Source organism: Lontra canadensis, unplaced genomic scaffold (assembly GCF_010015895.1).
Source record: "Lontra canadensis isolate GAN:19392208 unplaced genomic scaffold, GSC_riverotter_1.0 scaffold122, whole genome shotgun sequence".
NCBI lineage: Eukaryota > Metazoa > Chordata > Mammalia > Carnivora > Mustelidae > Lontra > Lontra canadensis.
Genome location: NW_022631116.1, coordinates 2023606 through 2046569, shown reverse-complemented (window position 1 = coordinate 2046569; position 22964 = coordinate 2023606). Strand labels below are relative to the sequence as shown.

Genomic DNA, 22964 nt, shown 5'->3' with positions numbered 1-22964 from the left:
GGGAGCCCGATGCGGGACTCGATGTGGGACTTGATGTGGGTCTCGATCCCAGGACTCCAGGATTATGACCTGAGCGGAAGACAGCCGCCCAACCAACTGAGCCACCCAGGCGCCCCTTGCTGGAGATATTTAGAAAGAAGTATTCCCCTTGGGGTTGTAAATGCTTAGAGCCATACTAATTTGGAATTGTCAGGAGATTTATTTGTTATCACCGGGAGACTGATGAAAATATAGCCCATACAGAAAAAACAGTGCAGATGGTGGTAAACAGTCGCTGATCAATGAATGTCTGAGTCTCTAGTTTCACTCCTGATTCCTCAGACATTCGAACTTTTCTGACACCACAGTCATTTTTTTTTTAAAGATTTTATTTATTTATTTGACAGAGATCACAAGTAGGCAGGCATAGAGTGAGGGAGAAGCAGACTACCCACTGAGCGGGGAGCCCGACATGGGGCTGGATCCCAGGACCATGAGATCATGACGTGGCCGAAGGCAGAGGCTTAACCCACTGAGCCACCCAGGCGCCCCACCACAGTCATGTTTATGGGTGAACTGGGGGGGAAGGGGAAGGAGAGTGAAGTAAGCACATTTTATGTATAGTCAACTCAATCTAAGGGCAGATTATCTGGTTTATGGACCAACAGAAGTTAAAAAATACGAGGTTACACTGTAAAAAATTTGAAGAACAATTCAATGAAAACATCTGATTTTTTGAGCACATCAACTGGAACTACAGGTAATCCATAGATGCCATGTTCTGTGTATTGCCTCTCGGCAATACAACCTACAGTGAGGGATAGCTCATGTGGTTCTGGATCCAGGACTGCCCCATTGGGACCTAAAAAGAGTTAGGTAAGGAAAGGGAGAAAGCAGGGATGAAGAGCTTCCAACTTGAGTCCTGTTGTGATATTAAAAAGTGAAAACTCATCTAGGAAAACAAAGTTATTAGAAACTTTTAATAGACAATTGAACCTAGCCAATTGCTAATTTAAATACTGTTCGGTGTTCTTTTTTTTTTTTTTTTAAAGTTTGGTGGTTCTTTTTTTTCTTTAAAGATTTTATTTATTTATTTGTCAGAGAGGGAGAGCGAGCGAGCGCACAAGCAGGCAGAGCCGGCAGGCAGATGCAGAGAAGCAGGCTCCTTGCTCAGCAGGGAGCCAGATAAGGGACTTGATCCCACGACCTGAGCTCATGACCTGAGCTCAAGGCAGGGGCTTAACCAACTGAGCCACCCAGGTGTCCCCTGTTCAGTCTTCTTATACAGTACTATTGTTTTAATTCTTTGGGTGATATAACATCGTCCTCCCAAAAGCCAGATGTAATTTAAAATTTACACTAGGGGCACCTGGGTGGCTCAGTCAGTTGCGTCTGCCTTTGGCTCAGGTCATGATCCCAGGGTCCTGGGATCAAGTGCTATGTTGGGCTCCTGGTCAGCGAGGAACCCACTTCTTGCTCTCCCTCTGCCTTTCCACTTGTTTGTGCTCTCTCTTTCAAATAAGTAAAATCTTGCAAAAAAATAAATAAATAAATAAATAAATAAATAAATTTACACTAAATCAGTCTACCTGATCTTGTCTAGTTTTAACACTACTTTTTATAGCTACCCCTGATAAATGAGTGGTGTCTTTTCCCCCATTACCCCCTCCTAAATGAGTGGCACCCGCACTTGACCAAAGGACTCAACACCATTTGGTAGAAACAACCTTCCTGTACTCTTTAAGCTTTTTGCAGAGACATGGGCGGTGGAAGGAATTCCCCAACCCATGTCTTCAGAAGTTTTGAAGCCCAGATGAACAAATAGAAATGTGACTGGTTTCCCAAATGCTATGGAGATAGTTTATGGTTGGTCTGTCTTTGCCCCTTAAACTATGCTTAAATTAGGAAACTTTAGAAGCGATTTACAAAAGTTTCTGACAATAAATATATAAACAACATCTTTATTGACAGTGGGCCAATAAGAGCAGTCAAATTTAGTTCATAGGTAACCAAAAACATTTGAAAAGTGGAACACTAAAACTTCCAAGGTTCATGTTGGAGTACAAATACAGTCTAACTGAACGTCAAACATAAACAGAATACTGAAATGTCAAGGGCCAGAGTTCCCAGTAAAACTTAGAGCTAGTCTCTTAACACTCTTTAAACGGCACTTAGATTACAAACTCGAGTCTCTGAAACTATAAGATAGCTTCTGGCTAAGTGGTACTTAGGAGAGAATAAAGCAGATTCCCCAATGTCTCAAGGAGGCTGTGTAGGGAGTAGCACCAGATGGAAAGACGAGCAGAAAGAGAAGCCTCTTCTCTATGCTGTGCTAGACAGTAGGATGGTGACAGTTCTTGATGTTAACAAAGGCGTGGAAGACACATTCATTCCTAAGTAATTTCTATCTGATCAATCCACTTATTGCAGACTGAGTTTGTATCTCCCCAAATTTATCTTGAAACTTAACCCCCAGAGGGATGGTACTAGGAGGTGGGGGCCTTTAGAAGGTGAATAGGTCACAAGGGCAGAATTCTTGGGAAAAGGTTTAGTTGGCCTTATAAAAGAGGCACCAGAGCCCCCTTACCCTTTCACCATGTGAAGACAGAACAAAAAGATGGTGGATCCTGAACCAGAAAACAGGCCCTCCCCAGACATGGACCTGGTGGAGCCTTGGTCTTGGTTGGGACTCCCCGGTCTCCAGAACTGTAGCCAATCAGTCTGTGGTGAGTTATTTCATTGTAGCAGCCCAAATGGACTGACGTTTCATTAAAATACATATATATGTATGTTTACATACCTTACAAACATATACTTATAGAAGCCATCTGTTTAATTTATTGTGAGCCAGGTCTTTGACACACATTGTCTTATTTAACCCTTACAACCTTACAAGAGAGGGATGATTTATTCCCATCGTACAGATGGAGGCCCTGAGACTTAGAGACAGCAAGTAGTAAGGTCACATAAATGTTAACTGGAGGGGGAGAATCCAAACTCAGCTTTGGAAAGCCCAAATGGATCTTACTCTGGAAGTCAAATTTTGGCCCCAAAATAATGAATTTATTTTCACTCAAGCAATTGGCACACAGAGAAGTATCAAGTATTTTAGGCTTTGGGGGGACATACAATCACTGTTGCCACTATTTGACTCTGTTGTAACAACCAAATGTAAATGAATGAGTGTGGTCAAGATCTAACTAAACATTATTCCGAGATATAGGCAGAAGGTGGACTTGATTGTGGGTCTAGGTCACAGCCTGTCAGTTCCTATTTTTGAACATGAATACTGAGTATGAAGGGGAAGAGGGCTGAGCACCTTTCCCTTTACCTTGTTCCTTTGTCAGCCTCCTACCCTGACCTCTCAGTCCCTGAGCCTTCCCACCCACTTCCACCCCCAACATGTTTTTTATTCTTCCCAAAACCTTTTCCCCATTCGTTCAGCCCCATTTTTGTTTTAATTTCCATCATGGCTGGATTTAACCCATTCATCCTTAATGCTCTTGCTCTAAACTCTATTCCTCTACTTCTCCTCAATAATACAACTAAGGTTTATAGAGAAGGAACTATAGGAAACAATAATGTGGAAAAGGCCAAGAGCAAGGACTAGTTGCTGAACGTTCTTAAAGGATAGAATTTAGAAGAGAAAGAAGAAATCTGTTACTATTTTCCTTCTATCTTTTCTATACTCTTCTCTTTAGACAATAGAGTAACAATAAAAATTGACATTTGTATAGTGTTCTGCTAAGTATTTGAACTTTTGCTTCTGCATTTCCAATCCCACCACTTGTTTTTGATCACCGGTGTAATTTATCACGTGGTTTCATGCCTCTTCTACCTTCTTTAGGGCTCTTGGACATAGCCCAAAAAACATATAGGGAGAACAATAACAACAACAAAATGTGGGTAGACATGAAAGCCAGAGAAATGGCAACCTCTTCTTCATGGAGGGAAGCTGTTATCCTCCACTGAGTCACTGTCCTGTGAACTATTTTCCATATTTGACAGGAAGGTGTATCCTTGTGTCTCAGAGTTGCTTCAGTTCTCCTCCTTGATTGGGACCCTAAATATAATAACACATTGAACTCATCAACTTTTCAGACCCTCAACATCCTAGGGGCTTTTTCTCAAAGCGACAGAGCATGGTTTACAGGAAGCAGAAAAACTGTAAATGAGTTGGAAATGAAATACCCCTAATACTTTGCTTACAGAAAAACCAAGGACTCATTCAATGCCAAGGATACGAAAAGAGGCATTTGATCAAAAACTGCAATTAAGATTTTGACCCACTCTTAACTTCAGGGGAATTCCAAGGAAGGAGAAAATGAAAATCTACACAACAGAGGGATAACAATTATCTAAATTTATGACCAGCATAATCCAGGGGAACATAACTTAGAACCTGCAATACATTCTACTTTATGTTCATCAAATTAGATAGTAGCCTTTGGGGAGGGAGGGAATCCGAAGCATATTTCAACTCTTAACCTTACATTTTATAGCTAATATAAAAGAAATAACCCTCCCTGAAGAAATGACACTAGCTGTACATCTGGTGATCTACTATGGATCCAAAGAGGAACAACTGTGTCTTCCTGATGATAAAGATAGGAGTCTTCCACCTACGTTTATAAATAAGAATTTCCTTACAGAGTGAGAAGCTATAACAAGGCTCTCATGTGACAAAGAGAGGGAGAAACCAGACTTCACAATGATTATACAGTTATCCACTTCCAAGGATTTCTTGAATTTCCATGAAAGGGTTATTTGGTAGTGGTGGTGGGGGATCAAAATAGGAGATCCCTGGCCAGAAGCTTTCATAATGATCAAATCAATGAATATAAAGAACATTCTGTCTAGGGCTCAAAACTATCTGTTATGCAAGTAAAAGTAGATGCATACAAAATTGGTCCTTGAGCAGGACTTTATGGGTGTCCCACCTAAACTACTCAGGTATTTAACACAGTGATAAAGCCAACTTACATTTCTTCACATTTAGTAATTTTTCAGAGTTGCTCTTCAGTATGAATTCTTTGATGTCTGATGAGGGATGAGCTGCACTTAAAGCTTTTCCCACATTCATCGCATCTGTAGGGCTTCTCTCCAGTATGAGTTCTCTGGTGTTGAATTAGAGCTGATGAATGGATGAAGGCTTTTCCACATTCATTACATTTGTATGGTTTCTTTCCAATATGAATTCTCTGATGTTTAGCAAAATTTGAGCTCCGGCTGAAGGTTTTCCCACATTCATTACACTCATAGGGTTTCTCTCCAGTATGAATTCTCTGATGCTGAACAAGATGTGTACTCTGACTGAAGGTTTTCCCACATTCGCTACATTCATATGGCTTTTCTCCAGTATGAACTCTCTGATGTTTAGTAAGGGATGAGCAGTGGCTGAAGGCTTTCCCGCATTCCTGACATTTATAGGGTTTCTCTCCGGTATGAGTCCGCTGATGTTTAATGAGAGCTGATGAATGAATGAAAGCTTTATCGCATTCATTACACTCATAAGGCTTCACCCCAGTATGAATCAACTGATGCTGCACAAGATGTGTACTTCTATTAAACCCTTTTCCACATTCACTGCATTCATACGGTCTCTCTCCAATGTGAATTCGCTGATGTATCGCAAGGGATGCACTTTCTGTGAAGGCCTTCTTGCATTCACTGCATTCAAAGAGAATTCTAGTATGAGTTCTCTGATGTTTAGTCAAATTAGCTCTGTGGCTAAAAGATTTCCCACATTCACTGCAGCTATAGGGCTTCTCTCCAGTATGGACCCTCTGGTGTCGGATAAGCACTGAATGGTAAGTGAAGAGTTCGCCGCAATCGTTGCATTTATGAGGTTTCTTCTCTTTACAGGTTCTTTGCTTTTTCATTAAGTTTGATTTCTGTTTCAACCTTTTTTCAAGGGTATGGAAGGCATAGGATCCTCTGGGAGCTCTGTCTTGAGTGAGAACAGACTTCGGACTCAGGTTTTTCCAATAAACATCATGCTCGAGAGCTCTTTCTTCGGGGAGTGAATTCACATGGCTGAGCATTTCTCTCAAGTGTCTCTCCTGATTTCCTTGCTGATTCTCTAGCCAGTTTTCACATTCAAGAGCTGTTTCCAAGCTGGAGTCATAGACACTATCTCTTGTCAGTCTATCTATTATTGCAGTCTGGCATGATTCATTGGAAAGATCTTGCACTGAAGTTGAGTCTTTGCCCTCAGGTTTAATCTCCAGGTCTGAAAGAAATTGGAAATGCAAATTTCCTTTGTTTTCAGTGCTCAACAAAAGACAGTTCTTTAACAGCTAATAAAGATGAAAAGCATGCTTCCGAGGAGGAAATGGATTTGACTTTTTTAAGACGACTTGCAAAGAGAAGCAAATGGAAGGAAACAAATGCACAGCGTATGTGGAGAAAATGAGTAGACCTTATCCAGCATAGTCAAAAGGGGGTAAAAGATGACCAGAAATACAGAAGGAGAGATGCAGATGAACCAGTATTATCGCTGGATGCGCAGGAAATGAGCACACTAGATCAGAAGAGGGAAGAAACAAATTCTTATTGAATACCCACTTGCTGTATTAAATATACTGTTATCACTTTAGAGGACATTATGACTTTCAGGTTTCCAGTCATGCAGTCCTACCCACATCCAAATAGGCATTCCATTTCCAGTTTAACCTTCCCTAACAATGCTTTTGTATGTCTCCGATCAAAAATGTACTATGATCTTCCAAAGATATAATGGTAAATATATGGTATCTTATATACATAAGACTACTCCTTTTAACACTGAGATAGCGAAATACTGGTAACGTCTCCACATGGATTACAGAGAACTGATTAAACGCAGAATGATGTAGACATAAAATGCAGTACTTTCCAACTTTTTAAAACATCACAAAGATCTCCATATATAGATATGAAGTTGTCTCCAGGATACATTAAGTAATTTTTTTAAAAAAATTACTGGGGCCCCTGGGTGGCTCTGTGGGTTAAAGCCTCTGCCTTTGGCTCAGGTCATGATCTCAGGGTCCTGGGATTGAGCCCCAAATCGGGCTCTCTGCTCAGCAGGGAACCTGCTTCCTTCCTCTCTCTCTGCCTGCCTCTCTGCCTACTTGCAATCTGTCTGTCAAATAAATAAATAAATAAAATCTTAAAAACCGCAAGCTTCAAGTGTGTACAATCTGCTCCTCTTTATGCAGAAAAAATGGGGAGGGAGATATAAATATATGCACATATTTGGTTATATTTCCAAAAACCAAGGATGGACAAATGAAATATTAATAAAAATGGTTGCTTATAGGAAAAGTATCAGAATAGAGGAGTGAGGGCAGAGATGGAAGCTAGAGCTCTCTAAATAAATCTAATATATTAGAATATTTTGTCTAATATAAAACTATAAAGCTAAACTAATTTAAGGAGTGTGGTGGGTCAAAGCAACAGACAGATCAATGAAACAGAAGAGCAACTTCAGAAATAGTCAAGCATATACAAATAAAAACAATACAAAGGTGATATTTCAGTCAACAAAAGACAATCTGTTTTCAAACAAATGTTATAACAACTGATTACACATTTACAAGAAAATTAAGTTTGACCTGTCCCTCATTTTATACAGCCAAATGACTTCTATTCCTTCACCAAGCTACTTTTCTAAGCATTTATTCAACAGTTATCCATTGAATATCTACCATACGCTAGGCTCTGTGCTAGGCACTGGGGAAAGACACATGCACAGGAGGGGAGAGAGAATTTTGTCTAACATTCACAAAAGCACATAAAAATGTGCTTGCAGGGCGCCTGCGTGGTTCAGTTGGTTAAGTGACTGCCTTCAACTCAGTCATGATCCTGGAGTCCCAGGATCAAGTCCCACATTAGGCTCCCTGCTCGGTGGGGAGTCTGCTTTTGCCTCTGACCCTCCCCTCTCTCGTGCTCTCTCTCAAATAAATAAAATCTTTTAAAAAAAAGTAGTTAAGTATTGAGGAATAAAAGGCAAATGACTATGAAAAAATATGGGGGGAATCTAGGGAGATGAGGGGAGACTTCTCTGAGGAAATAAATCACTGAGCTGGAATGAAAGTGCAGTTGGAGTTCGGGTGAATGTTGCAGGTAACTGGTACAAATCACAGAGGTGAGTATTCCAGGGAAAGGGAATGTATGAACCAAAGCGCCAAGATGATAGGGACATACAGGGAAAGCACAGTGGTTGAGAGGATGGACTCTAGAATCAGAATGCATGAAGATAATCCCAGCTCTGTCACTTACGAGCTCTGTGATCTGGGGCAAATTATTTAACCTCTCTATCTCAGTTTCCTTATGTGTATAAGATGGGCAATAACAGTACCTACTTCATGAAGAATAATGACAATACTTACCTTAATAAGCATTAAAGGGATATAAACCCCTAAAAATTATGACACAGCCTAAGTGCTAATAATTTGATGTAAGGCTGATATAGGGATGTAGATAGAAATCTCAAAGTATGGCCCATAAACCCCAGGGAAGCCAGAAGTTCAAAACTATTTTCAATATAATGTTTAGATGTTATTTGTCTTTCATTGTCTTGTCATTTGCACTGTTACAAAAGTCATCATGGTAAAACTGCTTATGACTTAGCGCAAATCAGGACAATAATGATAAACTTAGTGGCAGCTGTATCCTTCCCTGGCATGTACTCTCAGTTAAGAAAAAAAGGAGCCAGTTTCACTTAAAAATGTCTCAGGAAACAGTAAACATTACCGATTTTATTAAATTTCAAGCGTTGAGTATACATCTTTTAAAATTTCTGAATTGAGGAAATAAGAAATATTATAAGGCAATTCTGTTCCTATCGAAGTATGACTGTCTTGAAGAGAACCACTTGTGGGATCATTTGAGGTGTGAGCTGAACTAGCCACTTTTCCCATGGACCACAGTTTTTACTTGGAAGAATGGCTGACAGACAAAATATGTTATCCAAGTTGAGTATTTGACAGCTATTTCCTCAAAAATGAACAAACTGGGGCACCTGGGTGGCTCAGTGGGTTAAGCTTCTGCCATCGGCTCAGGTCATGATCTCAGGGTCCTGGGATAGAGCCCCACATCGGGCTCTCTGATGAGCGGGGAGCCTGCCTCCCACTATCTCTCTGCCTGCCTCTCTGCCTACTTGTGATTTCTTTCTCTGTGTGTCAAGTAAATAAATAAAATCTTTTTTTTTTTTAAAGATTTTATTTATTTATCTGACAGAGAGAGATCACAAGCAGGCAGAGAGGCAGGCAGAGAGAGAGGAGGAAGCAGGCTCCCCACTGAGCAGAGAGCCTGATGCGGGACTCGATCCCGGGACCCTGGGATCACGACCCGAGCCGAAGGCAGAGGCTTTAACCCACTGAGCCACCCAGGTGCCCCTCAAGTAAATAAATAAAATCTTAAAAAAAAAAAAAAAAAAAGAACAAGCTGAGCCTGTCATTTCAAGGAAAACAATCATTCAGTAAAATTTCAGCTTTTGGGCAGAAATCAGAATTTTGGAAAACTTGTATCTGCTCTTGAGAACCTGGTAGTTTTTTAATCCTTAAAGACTTTTCTGATAAGGTCAATGGTGATATTAGAAGTTGTGATTTAAAAAACACTACATGATGTAATGTGTCAATACTTAGAAGATCTGGGGGCGCCTGGGTGTCTCAGTGGGTTAAAGCCTCTGCCTTTGGCTCAGGTCATGGTCCCAGGTCCTGGGATTGAGCCCCGCATTGGGCTCTCTGCTCAGTGTGGAGCATGGTTCCCCCTCTCTCTCTCTGCCTGCCTCTCTGCCTACTTGTGATTTCTGTCTGTCAAATAAATAAATAAAATCTTAAAAAAAAAAAATGAGAAGATCTGCATAACTCAATGAACAAGTATTTTCCAAAAGATCAGTAGATTTTAACAAAAGAGTATGAAAAATTCATGGATCTGGTTCCTGATGCCACGTTATATCTGATCTTCAAGAAAATAAAACTTGCCCAGGGACACGTGGGTGGCTCAACTGGTTAAAGGTCCAACTCTTGATTTTGGCTCAGGTCATGATCTCAGGGTCCCAGGACTGAGTCCCAACTTGGGTTCCACACTCAGTGGGGACTCTGCTTGAGGATTCTCTATCTGTCTGCCCCTCCCCCTGCTCAAAGGCACCCACACACATCCTCTCTCAAATAAAGAAATAAATCTTAAAAAAAAAAAAAAAGAAAGAAAGAAACTAACACTCGCCCAGTTTTTGGTGTAGTATTATAACAGCCACACTTACCTGAAAAAGCTATGAAATGTTTCTCCCTTTCCAACTATGTATTAGTGTGAGGCTGGATTTCTCTCATACAAGTCAACCAAAACAACGTATCACAACAAACTGCATCCAGAAGTGGAGTGAGAATATAGATTTGCAAAAATGTAAAACAATGCATTCTTGTCAATAAATTTTTTTTGCAGCAAATAGGTGTTTATATAAAAGTTATATTATTTGTGTTAACACAAAATGGGTTTTAATTATTTTTACATGATTTAATAGTTTAAAAATTTTTCCAATTTTCATTTCTAATACAGTAGGTACTGGTAAATATAACCCAAACATAAAATATAAGTGTATTTACAAAAGCTCTTTCGGGTCCTCAGTAATTTTAAACATGGTCCTTTGATGGCCAAGTACTTAAGAACCTCTATGTTAGAGTATAAAAACAGGGACAGCAGGTGTGAGATTAGATTGGAATAATGAGTAAAAGCCAGATTTTGTAAGACTGTATAGGCCTCAAGGATTTCAGTTGTTATCCTAAGAGCAATGGGAAGACACTGGAGTGTTTTAAGCCAAAGGATGACACCATCGATCAGTACTTTGAAAACATCACTTGCGCTGTGATATAGACTGGTATAAATCTATGGGGACAGAGGCAGAATTGAGATTACCACAGTGGTCCAGGCCAACAAAAGAGAGAGGGATGATAACAGTGAAAAAAATATTTACAGGATGACTGGATAAATGAAGTTGAATTGGGTAAAGGAGAGAGGGAACTATAAAAACTGTTCACACATTTCTGGCTTGTGAAATTTGGTAAGACAGTGAGTGTCATTAAGACAACTGAAGGGGCGCCTGGGTGGCTCAGTGGGTTAAGCCCCTGCCTTCAGTTCAGGTCATGATCCCAGGGTTCTGGGATCGAGCCCCACATTGGGCTCTCTGCTCAGCAGGGAGCCTGCTTCCCCATCTCTCTCTGCCTGCCTCTCTGCCTACTTGTGATCGCTGTCTGTCAAATAAATAAATAAAATCTTAAAAAAAAAAAAAGACAACTGGAAAAGGATATTGGTGGGAGGATGAAGAATTTGGGCCTACATCAGGCACTCAGTTTTATTTATTTATTTATTTATTTATTTATTTATTTGCTTTTGTGAGAGAGAACGAGCACACCAGTAGCAGGGGTAGAGAAAGAGAAGAATCCACTCTGGGCTGGATCTCACAATGGTGAGATCATGACCGGAGCAGAAATAAAGAGTCATAGGCTTAACCAACAGCCACCCAGACACCCCAGGCAATTAGTTTTAAACATGCTGTATTGAGGGGCCCCTGGGTGGCTCAGTGGGTTAAGCCTTTGCCTTCGACTCAGGTCACGATCTCAGGGTCCTGGGATTGAGCCCTGCGTCCGGCTCTCTGCTCAGCAGGAAGCCTGCTTCCCCTCCCCCTCTCTGCCTGCCTCTCTCCCTACTTGTGATCTCTGCCAAATAAATAAAAATCTTCACAAAAAATAAACAAACATGCTGTATTGTGGTATCTTTATCATAAGCACATGGAAACATCAAATAGTTACACAAATGTTTAGAACAGGAGGCTGAAGGAGAGATCTAGGTTGGAAATGCAAATATGGGATTCATTAGACAGAGCTGATAATTTGGTTACGGGACAAAGTAGAGGCTGCCACCAGGGGATCAGTGGGACAAACCTGACCCTCAGACATGTTTTGTTTGGCCTACACTGTTTACACAAATTTTTGAGATTAGCGACAACATTTAAAAATGGGGAGACTTCACTTAGAAATTCAAATTTTGGGTTTCTCTTGGAAAAAACTAGAGACATGCTGCATTGACAACAACCTGCCGGAGCAAAGACCAGCAACTATAGCTTGCTGTTTTTTTTTTTAAAATAAAGTTTTATTGGAACACAACCATACCCATTCATTTATGAACTAAGACTGCTTTCCACACCACCATGGCAGACTGAGGTGTTGCAGTAGAGGCCATATGTCTCATGAGATAAACTATTCACTATCCAGCCCTTTACGTAAAAAAATTTGCCAGCTCTTGAGCGAGGGCTAAATGGAAGGAGGGCCACTCCTTTCCGTTGAGCTGTGTGTTCATCCAGTATATCAGCCCCACCCTGCCTACCTAGCTTGCTTCACTCAGGTGTGTTACCTGCTGTCCCAGGCAGATACTCAAGTTTATGACTCCAAATACACAGAGGGATGAGAGATTAAAACCAAGCCTTGAGCCATTCAAACATGCAAGTGTTCAGAAAACAAAGCTAAGAGGATACAACCAGAGAAAAGGTGATTCCAAATGGATTATGGATTCACAAGAAAAATTAAAGGACAAATAGAACAGAAGCAAATATTTCTTTCATCTTAGAGGGAGAACTTTCGAAGCACTGATCAAATATCAGAAAATGGAGAAGACTGTAATGCATTAAATTTATACATTAAAAAGCAAAGCCGAAAAGCAAAAGCTAGAAAAAATGTCTGACAATAATAATAAATGCCTCATGTATGAAGAGTTTTAGATCATTCAGAAAATGGCAATATCTCCCACGTAAAAAGGGAGAAGGGTGAAAGTCACAAAAACTGACAGGCCTACATACAAGGGGAAACAGACGTATCTACAATCATAGGAGAAGATTTTAAAACTCAACATTCCAAAAACAAGATTTTAAAAAGCAGAATATGAAAGTAAATTTCATTTTAGCGATACATACTATAAAGTATAATTCAAACAATGTGTTGTTGCGGTACAGACAGACAAATAAGCCAAAGAGCCTGGAAACAGACCCAGGTATACACGGGACCAGAGTCTACCAGAGTTAGCTTTACAAATCTGTGACAAAACATAGATTTTTCAGTAAGTGATGCTGGACTACCAGTTTTCAGCATGGAAAAAAAAATAAAAGTAGTTCCTTACTCACATAATATGCAAAAAAACCCCCAAGAGGGCCTACCCTTAAGACAAAACTTGAACATTTTAGAATAAAGTAGAGATTGTCTTCCCGACATTGGAATAAGGAAGACAATTCAGAAAATAGTAAAGCACTTAAAAAAAAGAAATAAGTCTAATAATATTAAAATTTTAAAATTCTGTATGCATAAGACACCCTAAAATAGACTAAGCCACAGATAAAAAGGACCATTTTTTTTTTCTCACTGATTTGTAATGGTACCTCTGTCATATATTACTATTGAAAATGTATAAAGAACTCCAACAAATCAAGAAAAAGATGGGAACGGCCCAATTTCAAAAAATAAGGCAAAAGATATAAACAGGTAATTTACAAACAAGGAAGCCTGAATAGTTAATAAACATATGAAATACTCAAACTCATGAGTTTAAGAAATGTAAATTAAGAAGTAAGAAATTTCCATCAGGTTCCCTGCTCAGCGGGGAGTCTGTTTCTCCCTCTGACCTCTCCCCTCTCATGGTTTCTCTCTCTCAAATAAATAAAATAAAATACATTTAAAAAAAGAAATAAGAAATTTCATTTCATACCCATCAGACTGACACAAATTACTAAATGTGATAGCATCAAATGTTTGCCAGGATGGTGATAGGACGTTGGCAGTTCCTAAGAAAGCTAAACATGTGATAATTGAAGATCCAGTAGTTCTTATTCTGGTTATGGACCTAAACCAACTCTCAAGATACACAAAACACATTAAAATGATTTACCCCAACTAGTTACTTCTAGGGAGAAAGCAAAAGGACTTCAACTATATCTGTAACATTTTTCTTTTTAAGAAACTTTCTATTTTTTTTTTTTAAAGATTTTATTTTTTTGACAGACAGAGATCACAAGTAGGCAGAGAGGCAGGCAGAGAGAGAAGGGGAGGCAGGCTCCCTGCTGAGCAGAGAGCCTGATGCGGGGCTCGAACCAAGGATCCTGGGACCATGACCTGAGCTGAAGGCAGAGGTTTAACCCACTGAGCCACCCAGGCGCCCCGAAACTTTCTATTTTTTAAAAAGATTTTATTTATTTATTTTAGAGAGCGTGCAAGCACGAGTTGGGGGATGTGCAGACGGAGGAGAGAATCTCAAGCAAACTCCCCACCAAGTGCAGAGCCCCATGTGGGGCTCGATCTCATGACCCTGAGATCATGACTTGAAATTAAATCGAGAGTCAGACGCTTAATCGACAGAGCCACCAAGGGGCCCCAACTCTTATTTATTGAAAAGATTTCACGCACCTATAAGAATGGCTTCAGTGAAGCCATCAGACAATATTAAGTGCTGGGGAGGATGCTGAGCAGCTCCCACAATCACATATTCTGCTAGTAGAAGTGCAAGTAACTAGGACAATGCCTTTGCAAGCCTCTCTGGCAGTATCTACCAGAAGTAAACATGCACCTACCCCAGGACCCAACACTGCTCCCCGTGTATTAATGCAACAGAAATGCACAGACAGGCACACCTTGCTTTCATTATCATCCACTTCACTGAGTTTGCAGATACTGCGTTTTTGTTTTGTTTTATAAATTGAAGGTTTGTAGCAACCCTGCATCAAGCTAGTCTAACTCCATTTTTCCAACAGCATTTACTCATTTTGTGTCTCTGAGTCACATTCTTGCAATATTTTAACCTTTATCGTTATTATTGTATTTGTTATGGTGATCTGTCATCAGTGTTCATGACTTGCTAAAAGTTCAGATGACGATTAGCATTTTTTTGGGGAGAGAAAGTATGAGTGACGGTGGGAGAGGGGCAGAGGGAGAGAGAATATTAAGCAAGCTTGGAGCCTAACGCTGGGCTCAATCTCAGGACCCCGAGATCATGACCTAAGACAAAATCAAGAGTTGGACACTTAACCGACTGCACCACCCAGCACCCCGATGGTTAGCATTTTTTTTTTTTTTAAGATTTTATCCATTTATTTGACACAGAGAGAGAGAGAGAGATCACAAGTAGGCAAAGAGGCAGGCAGAGAGAGGAGGAAGCAGGCTCCCCGCTGAGCAGAGAGCCCGATGCGGGGCTCGATCCCAGGACCCTGAGATCATGACCTGAGCTGAAGGCTGGGGCTTAACCCACTGAGCCACCCAGGCGTCCAATGGTTAGCATTTTTTAACAATATGTTTTAATTAAGGTGTATACACTGTTTTTTTCAGATTTAATGGTATTATACACTTACTAGGCTATAGCATAGTATAAACATAACTTTTACATGCAATGGGAAACAAAAAATTCATTTGACTTCCTTTATTGCAATACTTGTTTTTTACTCTGGAGGTCTGAAACCTAACCCACACTGTCTCCAAGGTATGCCTGCATGGGTTTGCCCAAGACATATACATAGGGGCACTATTCATATAGCCCCAAACTGGAAACCTCCCCGATGCCCATCCCAAGAGAATGGATAAACTGGTCTAGACCAATGAAACCCCACACAACACAGAGAATGGAACACAGCTACATGCAAAGACATGGCTGTTTCTCACAGTAATGTTCAGTGAAGAAAGCCAGACGTTAGAACGTAGTCTGTATGAAGCTCAAGAACAGCCAAAACTTGGGGTGCCTGGGTGGCTCAGTGGGTTAAGCCTCTGCCTTCGGCTCAGGTCATGATCCCAGGGTCCTGGGATCGAGCCCCACATCGGGCTCTCTGCTCTGCAGGGAGCCTGCTTCCTCCTCTCTCTCTCTCTGCCTGCCTCTCTGCCTGCTTGTGATCTCTGTCTGTCAAATAAATAAATAAAATCTTAAAAAAAAAAAAAACAGCCAAAACTAATCTGTGGTGTAAGAAGTTGGGATAAGGTTACCCTTGGAAGAAATGAGTGACAAGAGTACTGCTAGGCTGGTAAGGTTACTCCTTGATCTGGACACTAGTTACATGAACGTGTTAATTTGTGAAAATTCACAGACCCATACAGTTACGATATTTTTATTTTGTATTGCCAAAGAGAGGAAAGAAACAAAGGCAAGAGAAGCAGAATATTAGTGTATGTTTGATTTTGACAGTGAATCCATGTTACTTTTCTTCTCTACTTTTATATTAGTCACAATGCTCTATTACTTAAAATAAGTGCATCACTTAAAAAATAAAAGCACATAGGCATTTCTAATAGTCCTTCTTAAGCACTGAAAAGTGCCCCCTTCCCACTGTCCTGTGGGGCTGTTATTTCTGGAGACCCCCATTTGGCCAACTCACCGGAGTAGTTGCTTTTGGGGGCTTTTCTCTCAAGCACCAATGGTTCTTTTCCATTCTCCAAATTGTAGTTCTCAGGTTTAGAAACTGGAAGCCCTGCTCGTTTAAAAAAGAAAGAACAAAAAAGAAACAGGACTTAACTATCCGTGATGGGCACAAAGACCTATTCTATAACATAGACCCAACCCTATGATCTACAAAGACAGGGTATTATAGGAAGATCAGGAATGAGGGAGGGTGGGCTTCTGAATGCCGCTTAAAGTATTTGAAGCAAGAGTCTGGGTCTGGGAAGGAGCTTATATGCATTGGAAAAGGCAAATGTTTTTGGCTGTCAAAAAGAAGAGAACTTCCAGGGTACCTGGCTGGCTCAGTCCACAGAGCATGGGACCCTTGATCTCAGGGTCACGAGTTCAAGCCTCACACTGGGCAGAGAGCTTACGTTAAAAGACAGAGAGAAGAGAATTTCTCTTTATTTCTCTATTGAGGAATTTTCTCTTCCAGGGAGACACACAGGTGAGTCCTTTAGCTTTGGGAAGAGATGAAGAAAGCGGACCTCAGTGGCTAAAAGTTGTGACCATGGTGACCAGAGTTTTTGTCTTCTTTCTAAAGGTTTTTCTCTTTCTTCCTTCTTCAGTTACCAGAACCCACTTTCTCAGGGATTTATTACATAAGCACAAAACAAATTCAAGGCCAAAAGCATTCAATTGGAAAACGATGGCAACAAATTACGGGTTCAGATGTAACTTACAATGTATATGTGTAAATATCACTGGGAAGAGTTAACATAGTTTCTTCTACCTTGTTTGAAAACATATACGGGCACATATTATGCACACGCACACACACCCCCGCAGAGAGGTGAACACAAGATCCGTACTGGCTGGAGAGTACTCTAACTGGAAGAATCATGCAACCCTGGAGCTGCCAATGGCCATCTCTGCCACAAGGGGAGATCCTAAGAATAAAGCTAAGACAGGGAAATGCCAAGCCACATGTTTAAAAAAATTAAGAAAATTTCTGTCAGTATATAGGATTCCCTGAATCAATATTTTTATCCCCTTTAAGCCAGTGTGAATTAGGTTTCTAACATTCGAAAGATTTTTGACACAAAACCAGCATAGACATTTCACCAAGAAACTAGGACAGAAATAGATTTTTCTTTGGGTCCAAAGGGAGCAATACTTTACGATTTCTGAATGCAAAGGTAAAGGCTTCGTTAAGCTATTTCACTTTCAGTAACGTAATGATGTCCCCATACACAGATTCTAGAGTCATGATGAGAACCCATCCTTACAAAGCGAGACCAGGTTCTTATAGTTCTCCAGCATCACCTCCCTTTGTGCGGGATCCAGCTTTCCCCACTCCTCTGGGGTGAAGTCCATGGCCACGTCCTTGAACGTCACTGATGCCTAAGACACAAACATACTTTTGTTCACCATCTCTCACTTAACAGACTCAATTTCAACCCCCCGTTTCCGCTGGCCCTCCAGTAGATGCGTAAGCTATACATACATAGGACAGGAAATGACAGTGATAAATGATAAGCATTCTAATGTACTCAGATTTGGAATACTCTAGGTATAAAGTCACTGGGTATCAATCATGTGCCAGGCATACTGTGGATTCAGTATGAGAACCCAAAGAGGTAAGACTACGGTTTCTCCATTGAGACTATTATTTTTCTAGGGAATACAGAGTTAAAACATGAATCAACGGGTCAACAGTGCAGGTTGGCAAAGTAAACAAAACTGGGCCTGAGGAAAAAGGCATGTCTGAGTCATTCTCCTTGTGAGTCCTCAATAAAAACTTAAAGAATCACCAGAAGATGAACTGAAACACAGAATTTGGAAATGTGAAATAGTCAGGCAGTGAGAAGACTGACAGTTAAGCACGGAATTCAAAGGAAAAAGCATTAAACTAGAAACTAACAAGAACAAAGTAATTGAAGGTACAGATATAACTTATAAATGTTCCTGTGTAAATATCACAGGGTCAAGTTTATATAACACAAAATAAATAAAAGCTGTGATGAATTATCATAAGTGAGGTAAATGTTAACTTTTGGAGACTCTAACTGGAGAGTATATGAAAATTCTTTTTACTACTTACAACATTTATTTAAATCTAAAATTATTTCAAAATAAAGTTCCCAGGGGCACCTGGGTGGCTCAGTGGGTTAAGCCTCTGCCTTCGGCTCAGGTCATGATCTCAGGGTCCTGGGATCGAGCCCCGCATCGGGCTCTCTGCTCGGCAGTGAGCCTGCTTCCCCCTCTCTCTGCCTGCCTCTTTGCCTACTTGTGCTCTCTCTCTCTCTCTGTCAAATAAATAAATAAATAAATAAAACTTAAAAAAAAAATAAAAATAAAAAAAAATAAAGTTCCCAAAGTGGAAATAATCTGAAACTTAAATAAGAAGAATAAAAAATAAAACAAAACCAAGAATCATCCTTGGAAAATAAAATACAATATAAAAATCATTAAGTAGCCACTGAATAGATATTACAAGGAAAAAATGACCTTGTTCCTTAATCTGCATATCTATGGCTAAAATGACACATGATAGGAATTAATTTCCAAACCATTAAAAGAAAAAAAACAAACAAAAGTTCAAGCTATTGCATGAAAGGCAGAAAATACAAAAGAAATAAAGTATAATAAACAATTATAAAAATCACATGGCAAGAAAAATCTGAAACATAAAATTAATATGACTTCTTCATTTACCGCATAAAAAGTTTAAAAAAAAAAAAAACAAAAAACACATCCTATTTACAGAAAGGACACTCAAACAAAAATCCCAAAGTTGGGGATGAGAGGGAAGTAGAAAGAGATATACACCAAACTGTCCTCCTCAGTAGGGAGAGGGGGAGGGCTGAATTTGGGGAGGCAAGTAATATTATGCTTATTATATATATCTGTGCTGTTCACCTAGTTACAGTGAGCAAGAATTAAAACTTTAATATTTAAAAAAAATCTAATATGTTAAAGATAAAAAAAAAACCCAACAACCAGCTCAGGCAAATTCTAGTAAGAAAGATAGTTGTTAGCATCAAACAAAATCTAATGCAATGCAAAAGACAGTTTTTAAAATTTATATAAAAGGTCAGTGGGTTAAGCCTCTGCCTTCAGCTCAGCTCATGATCTCAGGGTCCTGGGACTGAGCCCCGCATCAGGCTCTCTGTTCAACAGGGAACCTGCTCCCCCCCCCCCCCCGCCCCCGCTTGCCTCTCTGCCTACTTGTGATCTCTCTCTCTGTGTCAAATAAATAAATAAAATCTTAAAAAAAAAAAAAAAAGGTCTAATCCACCCTGAAGCTATTAACATTCTTAAATCCAATATCAAAGTGTTGAAATATATAAAGCATTCATTCCTCCTCTGGTACCTACACCCTGATTCTCCTCTGGCCACTATATTTGGCTACTGTTAGTATAGCTCAGGTATTACTAATTCCATCCCTGATTCATGGATGGGATGTGTATTTGTTTGAGCGTGTGCAGGTATATTCCCTTGGCCTCACCAATTAATTAGAGAATTACAACTATATCTGGCCAATAATGGTGCCAGAATATACCTAATACCCATTCAAGAGTTAATTCCAGGACCTGGGCTTGAATGACTAGGAGAAAAGATAACTTTTTTCTGTGGTCTTCAACACAGGAAGATGTAAGCTTGAATTTGTTAGGAATAGGCACTAGAGAAAAGAGCCTGCTTGAGAACACAATGAGAGAAACAAAAATAAAAACAAAAAACAAAACTCAATGAAATGGAGAGAATACATGCTAATGTTACTGTCTGGGTTCTATTTCTAGCCACACTTGGATTTTTCAGTTATGTTACTCAATAACTCTTTTTGCTTAAGCCAATCTGAATTTTCATGAGCTGCAACTTACAACTTCTTGACTGATAACAGTCTTCAGTAATCATGTAAGGCAGCTGAGAAAGCAATGGAAATAAGCAAGTATATAAGGATCCTGAGAAGGGATGCCTGGCTGACTTAGTCGGAAGAGTGTATGACTCTGGTCATGAGTTCAAAACCCAAGTTGGGTGTGGAGATTGCTTAAATAAATAAAAAACTTATTAAAAAAAAAAAAAAGGATCCTTAGAAGTCACTTTTCAAATAGTACCAATGTGCAATGTCTACTTTTTTACACTCTGATTATAGTAGCAAAGAGAAAGCGAACAGAGGTATTCCACACACATCATGGAGAGTTCTTTTCTCCTACCCACCTTCTTTTCATAAAAACTTTCAAATATACAGGGATGCCTGGGTGGCTCAGTGGGTTAAAGCCTCTGCTTTCGGTTCAGGTCATGATTCCAGGGTCCTGGGATCGAGCCCCACATGTGGCTCTCTGCTCAGCAGGGAGCCTGTTTCCTCCTCTCTCTCTCTCTCTGCCTGCCTCTGCCTACTTGTGATCTCTATCTATCAAATAAATAAATAAATCTTTAAAAAAAACCTTTCAAATATACAAAAAATTGAGAGACAAACACACTATTCACCCATTATGGTACAGCCACCACTCAAGTTCAACAATCCTTGATATATTCTCTTGGGTGGGGGTTGGAAAGTAAGCCGCAGAGGTAACACTTCACCTCTAAAATACTTCAATATTCATCATCGCGGAGGGCCAGATTCTAGCTCTTTAAATTAAATTCTGCACAGGCTTTCTCCTTCTAGCACTTCTTTGAACTATCTGAACCCTTGCTTTCATAATTCGCTTCAGCACTTAAGGTGCTTTCTTACACTTCTATTTAACAGTCATATGTATGTTGTTTCCCCTAGACAGACACATATTTCAATAGGTATGTGCCACATCTTCTTTCAAAATAGTTTCCTATGTTATTCAAGCACAGAAATGAGCATAAAAGTTCAAAGAAGGGCAAGGCTTTCTATATACCTATTGATAGTGACAATTAACACTAGGTGGAGAAGGTACTAGGGGTACATACAAGCCATTTTCTACCGAGTTCATTAGATACTCCAGGAGTCTTAGAGCTGGAACCCAGCTCTCTATACGGGCTCTAGCGGACACAGAAACTCCTATCAAAAAGGAGAGAGTGCATCTGTACTCCGAGAAATAACAGGGAGACGGGTTATTTTTAATACAGTAGAGACTCACACTCACCTGGGATCTAGCTGTGAGGCGCAGAGCTGCCACTTCTCCCTCTTCTGTGCTCTGCTCTGGGGAAAAGGGAGAGTCCTGGGAAGACAGAGCTAAGGACAAGAAAGCAGTATAATGATAGGGCCTAGATCCATCCTGTGACTCAGATTTACAAGTTGAAAATTCCCTCCCATACTAATGGTGCTCCCTACAAACACTGTAAAGGAAGGGAGGGAGCCCCAAACAACCCAGGATCCCAGGATCATGGAGAAATGTCTAGAAGTGTTGCTACTCAGGACTTAAGTTCACTCAGTTGCTGTAATTCTAACACATTCTGGAAAGATGGCACACTCTGATCTAGAAATAAAACTAAGTCAGTTTTCTCCCTGAGCTTAATGTCCATATCAAAAAAACAGGCTCAGTAGCTTTCAGAAATCACCCCGCAAGCTTATTTAAAACAAAGATTGCTGCATCCCACCTCCAAATAATTATCATTAGTTCAATCTATGGTGCAATCTAGAAATCTAACAGGCACTTGGGAAGGTAATCCTGATGTAGGAGGTCAAAGACCAAACTTCAACAAAGACTGCTCTGGTAAACTGGAGGTCAGTCACTGACTTCTAGGCCCGCTTTCTCCTATATAACACAAAAAATGATTTGCTTATTGAAGTCACATGGTAATCATGCAAAGTGGCATAAAAGGCGTGGAAAATATTTTGCCAACCAGAAAGCGAAATTCTCAGACCCACGACTGAGGCTAGGTTGGCATAATCATCTGGGAGTAAGAATGTGTGCGAAAAAGTAATCGAGGCTCTGCTCACGCCTTAGAAGCTAACCTTCCGCTCGGATTTTGCGGGTGGCTTTGAAGGGTCCATTATGCGCCCAGCTGGAGAGGAGAGAGGGTGGATCCCACACCAAGCCCTTCGTGCTCCCTCCAAGAGCCCATCGGTCCCCCAGACAAAGGAGACGGACAGCACTCTCCGCGAAGGGCCACCTTCTGTGAGGCAACTGATTTCCCTTCGGGAGGAAAGAATTTCTCCCTCCCCAACACAAGTTCAACAACACTTCGGCAACTCCTACCTCTCTTAGGCTTGTCGGCCAAGTCGGTCTCCATGATCACTACCTGCTCCGGGTTCCGAATATTCTGATCTCCCACCCAGTTCAGACTTCTCCCGGCAGAACAGCGAGAAGCCCCCGCGGCCTCGTCGTCCTCCTTCCTGACCTCCCTCCGGGGGCTCTGTTGGAAGGCTTCGATCAGCTCGGGTCGGGATTTTTCCTCACTCTCGAGCCTCACTCGGCCCTACGAGGCTGGAACCTGGAAACCCGGGGACAGCATCCCTGAGGCTGAGTGCCAGGTGCCTGTCCCTGCCGCCTGCAGCTGTCCCTGGGGGCACTGAGCGGCTGCGAGGGACCAGCCAGGTACCAGGCGCGCAGACAAATCCCGCCGCGCTCCGGGCTCTGCCCGAAGCCCCGCAAAGGCCCCGCGCCCCGCCCCTCGCGCACCCGCCGGCACCG

The 22964-nt window shown here is 40.8% G+C and overlaps 1 protein-coding gene across 1 annotated transcript; it reads right to left on the bottom strand.

Annotated features, from left to right (window-relative positions):
* Positions 1 to 3734: 3734 nt before the first annotated feature.
* ZNF286A (zinc finger protein 286A) lies at positions 3735 to 22734 on the bottom strand. Its single transcript, XM_032841266.1, has 6 exons — positions 22530 to 22734; positions 21474 to 21562; positions 17646 to 17760; positions 16355 to 16447; positions 4963 to 6211; positions 3735 to 4042 (listed from the first exon to the last, which is right to left on the bottom strand). The coding sequence occupies exons 1-5, from the start codon at positions 22561 to 22563 to the stop codon at positions 4986 to 4988; spliced, it is 1557 nt and encodes a 518-aa protein (XP_032697157.1). The 5' UTR covers positions 22564 to 22734; the 3' UTR covers positions 3735 to 4042; positions 4963 to 4985.
* Positions 22735 to 22964: the final 230 nt, after the last annotated feature.

What these genes read in the sequence shown, in the direction of transcription:
- ZNF286A (XM_032841266.1), bottom strand. Translation starts at nt 22,563, where the DNA reads ATGGAGACCGACTTGGCCGACAAGCCTAAGAGAG. An exon ending in GGCCGACAAGCCTAAGAGAG is followed by an intron (nt 21,563 to 22,529) that starts GTAGGAGTTGCC and finishes TCTTGTCCTTAG; the next exon opens with CTCTGTCTTCCCAGGACTCT. An exon ending in CCCCAAAAGCAACTACTCCG is followed by an intron (nt 6,212 to 16,354) that starts GTGAGTTGGCCA and finishes AATTTCTTTCAG; the next exon opens with ACCTGGAGATTAAACCTGAG.